General features: G+C 38.1%; 1 protein-coding gene across 6 annotated transcripts in view; it reads right to left on the bottom strand.

The window, feature by feature from the left end:
- The window catches only part of Tacc1 (transforming acidic coiled-coil containing protein 1), a 112,385-nt gene that overhangs the window by 30,353 nt on the left and 67,482 nt on the right, over positions 1-14,550 (bottom strand). For 3 of the 6 annotated variants that reach the window (XM_023722029.1, XM_023722028.1, XM_004637241.2), the window contains exons 3-6: positions 13,003-14,116; positions 9,049-9,109; positions 5,566-5,773; positions 2,212-2,264 (exon numbers count right to left, since the gene is read on the bottom strand). In XM_023722029.1, the coding sequence (XP_023577797.1) occupies positions 2,212-2,264; positions 5,566-5,773; positions 9,049-9,109; positions 13,003-14,116 (1,436 nt within the window). The remainder of the gene's footprint in view (positions 1-2,211; positions 2,265-5,565; positions 5,774-9,048; positions 9,110-13,002; positions 14,117-14,550) is intronic. The other 3 variants (XM_004637242.2, XM_004637244.2, XM_004637243.2) reach the window with 3 other exon arrangements.

The raw sequence follows: 14,550 nt of genomic DNA on the forward strand, positions 1-14,550 counted from the left end.
TTAAAAAAAAAAAAAGAAATTAGTCCCATTGGTCCCTCAAAGCCACATGTCTAAAAATGAGCTCCATAATTCTGTTTTTCTGTATTCCTCATTTATCAAATCCCTATGATCAACATGTTTATAGCGGTGGGGGCTGAAGTGTAGAGTTAATAAGACAGTCATGATCCCTAACTTCACCATTTTTTTTTTTCTTTTTGGCAGAACTGGGGATTGAACTCAGGCCCTTGCGCTTGCCAGGGAAGCGCTTATTCCATTGAGCCATCTCCCCGGCCCCCAACCTTCACTATTTCTGCAGTCTAACAGGGAATGACTAAAAATGATAAGCTTATGGAACTAAAAGGAAATCTCATGTTTAGGGAAGTGTCAGACATGTGAAGGAGGACAGATTGTCCTGCTGCAGACAGGCATGGTGGTCAAAAACAGTGTCTAAACTTGTTCTTGAGACAAGAGAAGGTAATGAAGAACTTTATATAAGGAATAACAAGATCAGTTTTGTATTTAAAACATACCACTGACTTATGCTAGAGGGACAGTTTGCAAATAGGAAAATTAGTTTAAAAAAACTGTCTCCACCTTTAAAAAGACCTAGGGCCATGGACTCCAGAAGAGTAGATGGATGTGTGGTTCTGGATGTGCAAGCCTTGAACTTGTCTGTGGGAATAAGGAATGAAAGATGACTTAGATAGCTCGTGGCTTAGATAGCCATGTTTGTGAATTAGATAGCTAGGTAGGTGACAAGTCAGCTGTAACAATGAGGTTCCTGGAAGTAATGACCACCTACATGTTCTGGACAGAAACTCTCCTCCACACCACCCACCAGGTATGTCGCTGAAATCCAGGTAGTGATGGAGTTGCCTATTAAATCTCTTTCCTCTATCCTATCCTCTGAACCACAAATGATCATACTGCTCCCTACCTAAAATCCTACAACAGGTTATCCCAAACATCCTGGCAGTGTATCAATGGACCCTGACGACTTGGCCCTTGCCTTCCATATGCACAGTATCTTCCAATCACATCAGATTATTAATAATCACAATTCTTCAAATTTATACTTTTTCTCACTCTTTGCCTTTGCATGCCCACCTGTCCTGCCTAGAATACCCTATTCTCCTTTTAGGACATGAAGGAACTTTAACTACCTTTGTTACCACCTTAACTAAGTGATTAAAGTCAACTCTATTAAAAAAAAATTTTTTAAGAAGTCAACTCTACCAATTAAGAGGGTATATTAACATCTTGTCACTTCAGTTATATTTGTGTTTAATATGAGTAAGCTGAATTTAATCATAGAGAAACATTTGAAGAGCACAAATAGAAAAACACTGTACAAAATAACTAGCTGGGACTCTTCAGAACTGTCAAGGTCATTACAGACAAAGAAAGACTGAAGAATCATTGCAGATTGAAGGACACTAAGGGTGTTATCACTAAATGCAATGTAAGATCCTCTGCTAGTGCTACACCACAAAGAGGACATTTCGGAACAAATGTAAGTAAGGTCTATGTATTAGATAAAAAGTTTATATATCAGATAAATGTATGAGTATTGTATGTATTAGTGATTTTGATGACTCTACTATGATTGTGTAAAATGTTAGTATTTGAGCAATGAGGGCAAAAGACACATAGGAATTAATTCTTTGTACTATTTTTACAAGTCTAACATTAGTTGAAGATGAGACTGTTTTTAATTAGCTCAGATTCAGCTTTCCCCAATATGCCATGTAGTCAGCCAACCTGGTTCCCACTGCACTGGAACATCATTACACTTACCACAACACATTATTTGTTTGCATTTTGTATTAACTCCAATACTGCTTAACAGAAATACACAGGAAAGCATCTTAAGTTTTAGTTTTCTAGCAGCCACAATAAAATAAAAAGAAATAGACAAAACTAAATAATATAGTTAGCCTACTACATCAAAAATATTACCCACAGAGTCAGTAACAAAAATTGAGACATTTAATATTCCCTTCTGGAGGGGGTACAGAGTCTTCAAATACTGCTTATACTTCACACATATAGGGTGATTCAGCCAAAGATGGCCAAGTGGCTATTTTACAGAACATTATATGTATATACTATGGGTTCTTCAAATGAAGAAACTGTTGTATATACATCACCTAATAGCAAGTTCAGTGGGCTTCCCAACAAATACTGAAAATCCCTGAGCACCATGCCAAGGGCCCAAGTTTAGGAACTTACGAGCACAGCGGATCCCTCTTTGTCCATCTTCTGGCACGTCTCATTCTCTAGGCCTAAAACATAAAATAGTTTTGATAGCTATCCCAAGAAAGCAGTTTCTTTCCCTCCTTGTGAAAGACTCTTGGCTGCCCTAGTGCAGGCCTGAGATGACTATGAACACACCAGAAGCATTTGAGGACTTTAAAGGGATCACTAGCATTCTGCTGAATTCTGTCTATATACAATGTCAGAGTCCAATAACCTTCACAAGAAAGAGGAGTGCATAGTAGCCATCGACACTGTCAATCTTCAAGCAGAAAGAACGGCAGGGCTGCCCCATGTGTACTGAAAGTTTAATGGGCTACAACACTGACCACGAAATTATTTCAGAAAGAAATTATAACGCTGACCAACCACCATTTTATTACTAAGTCTGAGTAAATCTGAATTCGAGCCCCAAAGGACAACCTCAATTTAGTTAATGTAGCAGATAACACTATAAGCTTTAAATTTTAAGCCAGCAAAACTATTGTCCTTTTCTGTTTTTCTTGTGTCAAAACAAAACCCAGACTATGTTCTCATTGCAGAAAATTTAAATACAGAAAAACATAAAAATTTAAAGCTATACTCTTCCATACAACAATAACTAAATACCATTTTTGTGAATTGTTAGTTATTTAAAACACAAATGTGACCATCACTTTCATGCTCAAAACCCTTCAAAGTCTCCTTCCATCTACCAGATCAATCCCAAATTCCTTACTACAGGCTTGTTTCCCCCACACTTTATACTCACAGAAAGCTAACAGGCATTTTTAGCAACACGGCAGGATCCCTCCCATCGCTTCATTTCCTGAAGCACATTGATGTACAAAACCATACAGATCCACCTCCACAGTGACTCTTGCCAATAATCTCCAATTCCACCAAAAGCCACTACCCCTTCCACCCCCATGGCCAAGGTCTCTGCTTGCTTCTTTGCTACAGCTAATCAGTTACAATGTAACAGCTGTTTAATCTGTTCCGCTTTTCCAAAGCAACTAGTTTACTGAGAACAGTACTGTACCTAACAGAGCCCCAATTCTCTACAGAAATTCTTATTCAAGGAATTTTCTCCAGTGAGAAAGAATACATTCCAACAAATATCTGCCATGTATTTGTATCAGAGAAAATTCAAAGCTGCACCTCTTAGTCTCTAGCCTTAAGACATTTATAACACTTCCCCTTTTATAATGAATACACTGTGCTAGGCACTATGGAATAGGAAGTCAAGAAAATAGGTGGTGGGAGCACAGGGTCTAGTGGAACCCAAGAAAAATTCAAGATAGATTTGGAAGGACTGGGCACAACTTTCATAGAAAATTAAAAAAAAAAAAGGAAAAAGGAAGCATGAGTACAGAATTCAGGATTAAGCCAGTGGTGCAGAAATGTAATCCTAGCACTCAGGAAGCTAGGGCAAGAGGATCACAAATTCCAGGACAGCCTGGGCTACCTAGAAATTTCAATGCCAGCATGGGCTACATAGTGAGACTATGTTGGGGATGGGGGAGCAAGCAAAAGGGGCACCAATCAGAATGGCAAACAGGGCTCTTGAGAAAGAAAGTTGCATACAGAATGTCCCTCAAAACTCCTGTGTTAAAAGGCTTGGGCCCCTGGGTGTTACATTTGGGGGGGTTGTAAAAACATAAAGCCTTCCAGGAGGTCTTTGGTGATTGGGTGTGTGCATAGGGGGATAGATGGGTGGCCCTAAAGGGCACTGTGGGACCCTATGTTCCTTGTTTCTGCCAGTTTTGCTCGACCACATCCTCCTTGCTGTTGCCAGCTGGCACCCACATTACAGGTGAAAGAACAGAGGGTCTACCTTAATCAAAGACCGAACCTCGACCAGGAGCCATCCAAAACCAACCTTTCTCTTCTAGAGTTGAGGTATTTGTAACAGTTATGCACAGCTCACTGACACATATGGGAAACTGAGCCTAGGAGACAGAGAGGAAGCTGGAGAAAATCCCTTGCTCAAAGTCCCAATTTTCAACCTGCTTCCCTAGTTTGGTGGTAAATCATAATGTTTAAAAGTATATGTCTAAAAGAGCACAAATTATGTTGCTTAAGAAGATCAGAGTTTTAATAATATTGAATGTAGTTGGGAACACAGTTCAATGCTTTTCATGAGGTTAGACCATAGATGAAATGTGCAACTTAATGAGGGCCTTCCCTCTAGAAGGCATGGAGTAACAAAGTGACTTTGTCATTGCACAGCCCAGATAGCTCAGATTCTTCCTTAGCATTCCAAGGTTTTACAGAGCACTAGTTAATTTTAATCTACCACATCTTTTATAGGAAAATTTATAGTAGCTGAGTAGAATGAAAAGAGTCACTTTATACTAAGGTTAGAGGCCATGGAACCAAATTGCTTATGTTGGAATCTAATTCTATAATTTACTAGTGACTATTCAGAACATCCCAAAATATGGCATCTCAGTATTTGAGGAATCAGAAGAAGCAGGAAAATCTCTGCATTCTTCTCTATAGTACAGACTGTAAAATAATTTTCTGATTTTTTCTTTCTTCCCTCCAGAGTAGTCCCTCTCAGTAACTGGAGGAAAAGAATATCTTCATTTTTTAAGACACCGAGATACCTAGAAGAATCTGAACTAAGCAGGCCTCACTAAGGCTCCTCCAGTTATCAGTGTCTGACTGCTCATCATACTTTTCTATAACTGCCCATAAAAAGTCTTCTTTTAAAAAAAAGTAAGTTTTCTTATATGGATCTTCACTTCAAAGTGTTCTTGTGTCTTGTAAAACTTACATATTAAACAAATTTGGGTGCTTTTTTTCTGTTAGTCTGTCTTTTGTTGTAGAGGTCTCAGTCATGAGCCTTGCAAAGGGAAAAAACATTTCTTTTGTTCTGCTAACCAAATGACCCTGGCAAAGTTAACTTTTATGCCTCACTTTGTTTCTGCATAGAATGGTGAAAAGAGTTAAGTATCAAGGAATAAATAGCTAATCCATATAAAGCATTTAGAACAATACATGTACATCATAAGGTCTTATACACATTAGTTGTTAAACAGTAATTATAAAAAACCCTAAATGTACAACATATTTATAGGTGACCATACTTTACAATTTGGCATATTGATATAAAACTACAGAGAAATTCAAGTCTTATCATACCTCCTGGACAATCTGCCATACTTACCCATATATCCCTAGTAAGCAGTTTTGATGGTCTCTTTTTTAGGTAAAGAAGCAAAGCACAGATCAGCATACACTTAGCCCTAAAGGGACTCACTTTTCTAATCTAAGGCATCTCCTGCTTTAGGTTTCAGGCATTTCTATGCTTATGTAGGTGAAGATGAAGATATGCTTCCATACCTGCTTCTGAGGATGAGAATGCATGATTTATGGTAGACACGGGAACATTGGAACATTCAAAGTACTCCAGGTCTTCCTCTGGCTCACCTTTCACCGTGGCCCCAGCTGTTTTCTGACCACATGATGTGGATGCTAGTTTCTCCTCATCAGTAGCATGGCCGTCCCTATTAGAAATGTCTGAAACCTGGGAGATCACTGCTCCTTCATCCTGGAAATGTGACACAGAAATCATTACCCATTAGGGGGACAATCAATGAGGAAAAGTGACATTTCAGAAAATGGAGCAAGCAGCCACATTCCATACAAATATTTGATAAGAATTAGCCACAGATCTAGGTACAAACCAAAGCAGCAGCCTTCTTCCCACCTTGAAATATTATTTTCTAGGACTTAGATTCTGTAACTTGAATCTATGGTTTGAAAAAAATGAACTTTTCTGGCCTAAATTTGTAAGCAAACAATTTAACTGATCTAAGACAGTATTTTCCTGCTCATATACCTCCTACTTGTTTTTTGGTTTGTTTGGGTGTTGTTTTGGCTTTGTATTATACTTTTTTTGAGACAGGTTCTCTAGATAAATAGCTCAAGGTGACCCTAAACTTACAATCTACCTGTTTCAGTCTCCTAAGTGCTGGGATTATACATGTGTGCCACCCTGCCCAACCTACTTGTTCTTTTCCTTTTCTTTTTTTGAAAACCCATTGCATTTTCAAATTATATCTAAAGCTTTTCAGGATAATTCTAATAATAAAAAATTAGTAACAGGTTGCAGAGATAGCTCAGCAGTCTAAGTGCCTGCCTAACAAGCAAGTGCAAGGACTCAGGTTTGATCCCTGGTACCACATGTTGTGCCAGCTCCAGGCACTGAGCTGGCCACTGAAACCAGGTGTGGTGGTATATGCCTGTAATCTCAGCACTGGGGAGAGAGGCTGAAACAGAAGGACCACTACAAGTCTGAGGTGCATGGCAAGACAATGCACCAAATAAATAAAAGATTAAAACTAATTTTAAAAAATAAGTATCTTTAATAGAATAATTAATTTTGAATAATCACAAAGAATGTAATACCTGGTACATCCTTGGTTAATGCAGTTCAATTACTCTAGTAATGTGATATCCTATGATCCAATTTTAAACTTTGTAAGTTTTCTTCTAATAGAAACTTATATTATTCCTTTTCCTCTATGAATTTGTATTTCACTTCCATCAAGAAATTATTTCAACAAAATACATATAAACTGAAAGTCTCTTAAAGGTCTCTTTATTCTATTTGTTAAAAATAAATCAGAAGTTTTTCTCTTTGACCATAAATATCAATTTTTTTTCTCTTTTTAAGAATTATAATTACTAATGTGTAATGTTTTCAAAATATTGCAAATTTTTAGTAGTATTATCAGACATAAAAGCAGAATCTGTCCAAGACAGACTTGTTACTTTAATTTGCACTCATTCAAGAAATTTAGGGGCCTGGGAGATGGCTCAATGGAATAAGCGCTTCCCTGGCTAGTGCAAAGGCCTGAGTTCGATCCCCAGTTCACCAAAAAAAAAAGAAAAGAAAAGAAATTTAGGGGACTGGCGAGATAGCTCAGTGCTCTAAAAAGCCTGCAAGATATGTCAGTGGTCTAAAGCACCTGCTTAGGTAAGCTTAGGCATGTGCAGAGGACCATGGTTCAATCCCCCCATCACATGCTGCACCAGCCCCACCCTCACAGCAGGCTGAGCGGGCCAAAAAAAAAAAAAATATTACCATACACAACTACTGTGTGATAATCCAATGTTTTTCTTTTCATGTTTTTGCTCTTTAGAATCTTGAATACTTAAGCTTATACATAATCTTGTGTTTTGCTATCCTTTTTACTGTAAAATGTAAATATTTAAGGTATATTTTGATTCTAACTATGATGAAAGATTTCTCATCTTTAAAAAAGTAGGTTTGTGGGCTGGTGAGATGGCTCAGTGGTCTAAAGCACCTACTTAGAACAAGCTTAGCAAAGCACAGGGACCACAGTTCAATCCCCCAGCACCACATGCCAGCCAGCCCCGCCCCCTGGTGGGCTGAGCTGGCCACACACACACACACACACACACACATAAATAAATAAATATTAAAAAAGTAGGTTTGTTGTGTTGATTTAAAAATTTTTTCAGTGTAATCAAAAGTGATTTTTTTTCTCATGGCTTTTGCTGTCAGTTTTGGCCAAATTTTAGGAAGGATGTTTTTATCTATTTGTAATAGATGAAGAGTAACCAGATAGCAACCCCAAACTGCCTTTTAAAAATTTAAAGTTTGTATTATATTTTTGGTCCAAGTCGCATAGGTTAAGTTATACTTAAATTGCATTCTATTCACCAGTATAAGTGTGTTTTTGTAATTATGGCTTTGCTGAAGTAAATTTTTACAAAATGTATCTCACTGCAATCACATGGACCTGGGCTTTGTTTTCCAAGTCATATAGTCATGCATGTATTTATTGCTAGAATAAAATAAACATCAACATCACTTTTATTCCTGGTTTCCATCTCTATAATTATAATCAGTAAGAAACCTTATTATATAAATACATGAAACTGAAAGGAGTTCTATTTATTTATTATATTTAGTACAGGATCTATAGGGTCTCACTACGTAGACTGGACTCAAAGCTATTCTCCTGTTTTCAGCCTCTCATACACTGGGATTGCAGGCATATGCCACCATGTCCAGTCTCAATCACTGTCTCAATGTACCCCGACAGGCCAGGAATCAAGCCCCTGGCCCCTACGTCAACCTAGGCAGGTGCTTTAATCTGCTGAGCTATCTAGAAAGTTTTATTATAGAAACGAATTTCAAATCTTTTTGCAAGTTACATGACAAAAGGATTCCATAATTAAAACCTATTTTCAACTGGGCAGGTTGGCACACACTTATAATTCCAGCTAGTTAGAGGCTGAGACAGGAGGAATGAAAACTCAAGGCCAGCCTGAGCAATTTACTAAGGCCCTATTTCAAACAAACCCAATCCAACCCTTATTTCTGGCTGGTGATTTACCTTAGTGGTATAGTACTTGCTAGCATACACTTGGCCTTGGATTTGAAAACAAAAAAAATCTTATTTTTAACAAGCTGATAACCCAGGTAATCCCCTTTTCTTGACAGCAATGAGTTGGAAACCAATATCTTTAAATAAAAAAGGTGATTATCTAAAACCACTCACGAGAACCTACCCTGCGATTTCAGAGCTTTCCTGCCCTAGAGGTTTTTAACACTCTGGTGATATACCTTCCTAAAATTTAGAATGAGAATTTTTTAAAAAAGGAATCATTGCAAAAGAATTCCCTTGTTTTTTAAGTCTCTTCCCAGATAGTTTTACAAAATTAGGATCTGAAAATTGATTTCCTTGATGTTTGAGTACCCAAGACACCCACTCTGAGGTACTCCTACAGGATACAAACTCCAGTTTTGAGATCAATGGTCTATGAGTCTGGTGATAGACACAGGCTTACCTGAGAACAAGTTTCCAAAGCAAGAGACTGACTTTCGTATTTCTTCACCTTACAGCCACTCCTAGAAAGAGAAAAAACACAAACAAGCGAGCTTGGAATCACAATGACAACTTCCAAGGAATGAGATGGAAGCACAGCGCAGTGTATGCAGGTGGAAGCCAAAGCATACAACAGCACACAAATCAAACATCTGCATGGTAGAGACACAGACACCTTTGCTGTCTCTGAGTCTTCTCCCAACAGACAGGGCAAGCAAAGAATGATGGCTAGGTTCACTGTCTGAAAAGACCACCTCATTTGTTTCAGTAGACTGACAAACACCAATACTCTGATGCTCTACCATGTTTAATTACCCACCACCAATAGCCTTCCAAATAGTACAGTCTTAGCAGTTAGGGAGGTTCCATTCTGATTTTGGTCATTTGGCTTTGATGTTCATCAGAAAAATCATCACACTGGACGAGATTCTTTAAAAATTCTTTATTGTACCAAAAGCCACAGAAGCCTCCTAAGACAGCTCCAGTCTAGACCTAGGTGTTTATAGAAAAGAACTGTGGTCAACGGAAAATATAAAGGTATTTGAGGAAATTGTTACCATTTTTTTTAAGTTGTTTACTATTCTTATTAAGTAATGAGGTGGAAGATGAGCATCATGTAGTGTGCAAAGCTCTGAACTGGGGAAAAGTTGGGAGTATCTGTTATTTTTAGATTAGACATTATTTTTGATCATAAGGCTAATTCATATTCTGTTTTAATGAACTTAAACTTTCTAGTAAAAATGATACTCTGACCAAAAAATTTATTTTCCACTTGCTTTTCTTTGGTGGAAAAAAATTTAAAAGACAAACTCAAAGGTTATCAGGAAGTTCACAATCACTAGTTCATGTTATTATTTCCTAACACTGTTAGTAAGTGTCAACCTTTGTCACTCAACTCAAGCCAACTCAGTAAAATTTATCACCTGTTCTAAGCAGCCTTATACTATTTTTAAAAGTCCACTGACTTCCAATATCAAATACCAGCACAGTCCCTCAAACCTAGTGATCTTGGGAGTCAAGCCAGCTCTTCGTATCCAAAGTGCCACATGACATGTGCCAAGCCAGGGAGTGCAAGCTCATGTACCTAAGGCAGGAAGGGCAATCTCCGCTCTTTAGGTACAAACAGTGCAAGGCTAAGCTGACTCAGGAGGTGGCAAATGAAATGCAAAAATAATAATAATAATAATAATAATAATAATAATAATAATAATAAATAAAAAATCATCAGAAGATCAAAATCAGAAACAGAAGAAAAGGACAAGCTCAGAAACAGAAGCCAACATGCTATGGAGAGATATTTGGGGCAGGGGTGGGGCAGCAAAGTGCCAACAGTCCCAGGGACAAACAGAAACAGCAAGAGTACTTACAACAGAAAACAGAGAAATTTCACTTGCTCAGTGGTCCTGAAGCACCAACAAATTTAGAGACAGGAAAGAGACAGACAGATGGAAAAAAATCATGTAAAGCCTAGAAATTTATCTTCAGACCGGTAGATGTAAAAGCTACAGTTTTTTCTGTGAAGTGAGACATAAATTAAAAAATGTCACACTCATGGATGTCAGCACTGGTGAATGATTAACAGAACCTCAATTCTAATGTAGTAAGAGTGGTTAAGCACGCAGAAATGCAGCATATTCAATGTGTAGATGAAAATAAACTCTTAAATATGTGAAAATGTAAAAAAAATAGTATTGTTGAACATATTTAGTCTACTGACTAGTCACTCAAATTAAAGGCAATATATGAATAAAAATATATTTGTAAAATATATTTGAAAAGATACTTGGTTATCTTTATAAAAGGTGTACATAAGAAGCTTAAAATGATTTTGCGTAATTTATCTTATGTGATATACAAAATCCCAATCTCACTAAATTGTCTCTATTTTATAGAAGAATCTCTAGTAGTCAACTATTTACATCTTATTTATTTATCTGGTACAGAGTCTCATTATGCAGCTCAGACTCACAGTGAACCTCCTGTCTCAGCCTCAACACTGCGATTACAGGTGTGTGCCACCACACCTGGTTTTACATACATCTTTTTTAATGTCATGCAAAATGCCTAACTACAGGATCCACTAGATGCTACCACCAAATATTTCTTTTCAGTCTTCTCTACAATGAAGCATTCTGCTAACCAAGACCCTAGAGTGTGCCACAAGATGTCTACCAACCCTTTCTCACAGAAAGCAGGTTTGTCTGTTTGATCCAGGGCCTTTCCACAAGCTATATATCCAGCTCCTTTGATTAATTATTATTTTTTTTTAATTTTGAGACAGGGTCTTGCTAAGCCACTGAGCTGCCTGGGCTTGAATGTCAGATTCTTCTGCCTTAGGCTCCTAAGACTCTGGGATGACAGATGTGAGCCATCACATCCAATACGATAAGAATTTTGATTATGTGAGAATTAAAACAAAAATTATACAAGGTATATTAGATCAAGAAGTTCATTTGATAAAAACAGAATAGAGGAAAATGCTACCAGGTAAGAATGGCAAAACTCAAAACAGAGTGCTTCTTGGTGCTCAATATAAAGAATAACATTCTCCCACATTGGCTTGTATTTAATCTCTGACATGAATTCACTGGCTAGTATCATTAGCATACCAACTAGAAGGAAGGCTCCCCAAACAACTACATATCATCTAGGGTATGCAAAAGCAGATCATGTTTAAAGGAGGAAGCAACAAAGTACTGAAGTGCTCCATACATACCCCAAGTGCTGTCTAGATCTAAGTATCTAACCTTACCAGCCACAACAGAGAACTGTGCTAACACCCAGCTGATATACTTCAAGTATTTAACTGCTCCCACATAATCAGAGAACAGATCAAGAGCTACTGATGACATTTCATTCTCTTCAGACAAGGTGAGGGATATGTCAGAGCTGTTATAGAACTGATATCTACATCGCTCACCCATCAGTATTGAAAGCCATACTTCTGTGACTCAAAACTCTGGATAGTTTCTTTCCCAGTATAACTGACTACCTAGTGTTTTTTTAAAAAGTATTTCCACAAACACCTCATGTTAACTACAGATACCTTACTTCTTACTTGCCCTTTCCATGTTTTATCCTCCATGTCAACATGCCTTCTTTATGGCTATTTAGTAAAAAGTCACAGTGTCAGGAAGGGATATACTGGCATCTAGTCAATTTCATTTTTGCAAACACAGTAATCCTCTAACAAAGTTAAACTGAAAGTTGATACAGAGTATGGCCTAAGGGATCACTCAAGGAAATTCAAAGTCATGCAAAAATCACCCAGTTTGCAAGAGAAATGAGGGGACAGAGGAAGCACATGACAAAAGATTAAGTTATCCAGGTTTAAATGATCATTTAAAACAGCTTGACTCTCATTGGAAATTTGGCTTGTTGCTAATGAACCAAAAATGTACATGAAGACAAGAATTCTCACTAACTTTTCATGGCAGGTTTGTTTCCAACAACAGTAACAACAAAACCCACTTCTTCCTGTTTAGAAAAATACTTCTGTAAGATCCTTGTGAACCATTTTCACATTACTGACATTGGACAGGTAATTTGTAGGTTGGAATTTTTTTGTTTTATTCATAAATCATCTGAAGGTGGTGGCTAGCACTGACACTCGAATTCTTTATTTAGGGATTCCCAGCAAGGATTTTTAAAAACCATCAAATCTCTGATTTTTTAAAAACATTAAAAGTATCCAAGATGGGAGGAAAACAGCTTGGCCAAACATGCTGAGGTTTCAGAAATAAGGTTGAAATCTACAAAGGAAACCTCTAGTATTTCTAACCACACAAGGGCTAGGCAAAAGCGAAGACTCCAGCATATGCTTTGTGTCCCTAACTGTACCTCAAAAATAAACGCAGTTCACCAAAACCAAAGAGAATACTACACAGAACACAATGCCCAGCACCCTGTCACTCACGTTATTAAACGCGACTTTGACTTCTTGGGTGAGTCTAAGATTTCATTAACATGATTACCAGTGGAAGAACAAAAGTTGCTGCTTGTTAAAGTCATAGTTGGTTTAAAAGGATCCATGGATTCATCGAAGTTATCTGGGTCAAAATGGTAGGAGGCCTTAGAGGAGAGGGGTGGGGAGTTCTGCAGAGTAGATTGGCTCCCAAAGGAATTAAAGCCAGGGCAATCCCACTGACTAGGTTCTAGCTTAGAAGACACCTGGGAGAGAGGGTTATCTCCAGCTATCAGGTCTGCAGGCTGTTCTACACCTACTGGCTTACAGATGCCATCTTTCTGTATCTTGGGAGTCAGTATGTTACCCGGTTTCCTGCCAAGTTTCCTTGGAAGGGCTTTCCTGGCCTCTATGTTTTCCACATCTTCTGTGAAATCGAACTCAAGTTTGAGAGGTGAGCTCCTTGCCTCTTCCTGTGGCTCAATCCCTGAGTCACTGGTGTCACTAATGAGAGTATCTGAAGCTTCCTTAAGGCCACAGGGAGATTTCTGGCTTCTGTCACCTCCCAGCTGAGAAGGACGTGTATTCTCATCCAATTCATCAGTATTGGTCTGATGAGATACCCTGGCAAGAGGTCTGGCCTCTGTGGTAGTTTCCACCCCAGAGAACTCTCCCCCAATTGTTTTCTTCCTCAAAGATACGGGTTTGGGCTTTCTCAGCTTGCTTCTGCTGGCCACAGGCTCACGACAGGAGCTTCCAGCCTTCAGATCACCTTCTGCAATTGCCTCCAGCATAACCCCCATGCTGCATTCTGTCACTGCCTCATCCTGGGTGGCTCCTGGCATGCTGGAGGGCAAAGCCTCTTCTGAGACTGAAGTTATATAGCCATAGTTTGCTTCTGTTCCAAGAGCTGCTGGGATATTGGAGGAATTCTTGGTTTCTATTGAAAATGGCCTCACTACTGAAATTTTGCTGCTATCATGACCAGGTTCTTCTTTGACATCCCTGACTGGGTGAGGACTAGTGGCCAGCTGTGGTACTTCATTTCCCAAAGATCCAGAACAAGTCTCAGATGAGTGCCTGTCAACCACTTCTGCTACCAGCTGTTCATCGGCTTCTTGTGATTCTAAAACAAAAACAAAAAAACCAAAATCCATTTATTAAATAAGCATCTTTCTTGCACTGATAAATATTTTCTACCACCTAAATTTACACACAAAAACAACAGTGGTTCTCCTGTTTATTTTTACTAACCATCTCTAAGGTTCAGCAAAAATAGCAGTATAGCCAAAAAGGTTAATAGGTAGAACTATGCTCTAAAATGAATTTTCCTAACCTAAATTGTTTATGTGCATTATAGAACTGATATGAAATATTTTGCTGAGTTTACACACCTATAATATTCAACAACAGAACTTAAAAAAATTGGGATATAACTATGAATGTCCATTTTGTATCTGTGTATTCAAAGTGGTTGGGACAGATATATAGTTGCATTCTCTTAATGAATAGAATGATTTGTTCTAATGGTGTTTGTAAGTAGGATCACAAGTCTGCCTC

Source organism: Octodon degus, unplaced genomic scaffold (genome assembly GCF_000260255.1).
Source record: "Octodon degus isolate 3935 unplaced genomic scaffold, OctDeg1.0 scaffold00088, whole genome shotgun sequence".
Lineage (NCBI taxonomy): Eukaryota > Metazoa > Chordata > Mammalia > Rodentia > Octodontidae > Octodon > Octodon degus.